General features: G+C 65.0%; 1 protein-coding gene across 1 annotated transcript in view; it reads left to right on the forward strand.

Annotated features, from left to right (window-relative positions):
• The window catches only part of DES (desmin), a 5,762-nt gene that overhangs the window by 333 nt on the left and 4,669 nt on the right, over positions 1 to 760 (forward strand). Inside the window, exon 2 of the mRNA XM_009884144.1 lies at positions 2 to 491. Coding sequence (XP_009882446.1) covers positions 2 to 491 — 490 coding nt within the window. The remainder of the gene's footprint in view (position 1; positions 492 to 760) is intronic.

Genomic DNA, 760 nt, shown 5'->3' on the forward strand with positions numbered 1-760 from the left:
TCCCCGGTCTTCCCCCGTGCCTCCTTTGGGGGCAAGGGCGGCAGCGGCAGCTCCGTTACCTCCCGCGTCTACCAGGTGTCCCGCACCTCGGCCGTCCCCAGCCTGTCCAGCTTCCGCACCACTCGCGTGACGCCCCTGCGCTCCTACCAAAGCGCCTACCAAGGTGCGGGTGAGCTGCTGGATTTCAGCCTGGCCGATGCCATGAACCAGGAGTTCCTCCAGACCCGCACCAACGAGAAAGTAGAGCTGCAGGAGCTCAATGACCGCTTTGCCAACTACATCGAGAAGGTGCGCTTCTTGGAGCAGCAGAATGCCCTGATGGTGGCCGAGGTGAACCGCCTGCGGGGCAAGGAGCCCACCCGCGTGGCCGAGATGTACGAGGAAGAGCTGCGGGAGCTCCGGCGCCAGGTGGACCTACTCACCAGCCAGCGGGCCCGTGTCGAGGTCGAGCGCGACAACCTGCTCGATGACCTGCAGAAGCTCAAGCAGAGGTGAGTGGGGGGCCACAGGGGGTCCCTATGGACATCCATCCACGCATCTCCATTCCTAGGGCTGGGTGGTGGCAGAGCTTGCCCTGGCAGCCCCTTGGGTGCTCACTGCTGTCCTTGCGCCCCACGCTTGGAGCCCACCATGGCCCCACTACTCTGTCCCCCTTGCCCTGTCCCCCAGGGTGGGAGAGCACCCCGGCTGTTCCTCTTGCTCTCTGCACCTGCCTTCAGGACACTTTGCAGGGTGCCAGGTCCTGGTATGGTGGCTGTGA

Source organism: Charadrius vociferus, unplaced genomic scaffold, assembly GCF_000708025.1.
Source record: "Charadrius vociferus isolate BGI_N301 unplaced genomic scaffold, ASM70802v2 scaffold1020, whole genome shotgun sequence".
Classification (NCBI taxonomy): Eukaryota; Metazoa; Chordata; class Aves; order Charadriiformes; family Charadriidae; genus Charadrius; species Charadrius vociferus.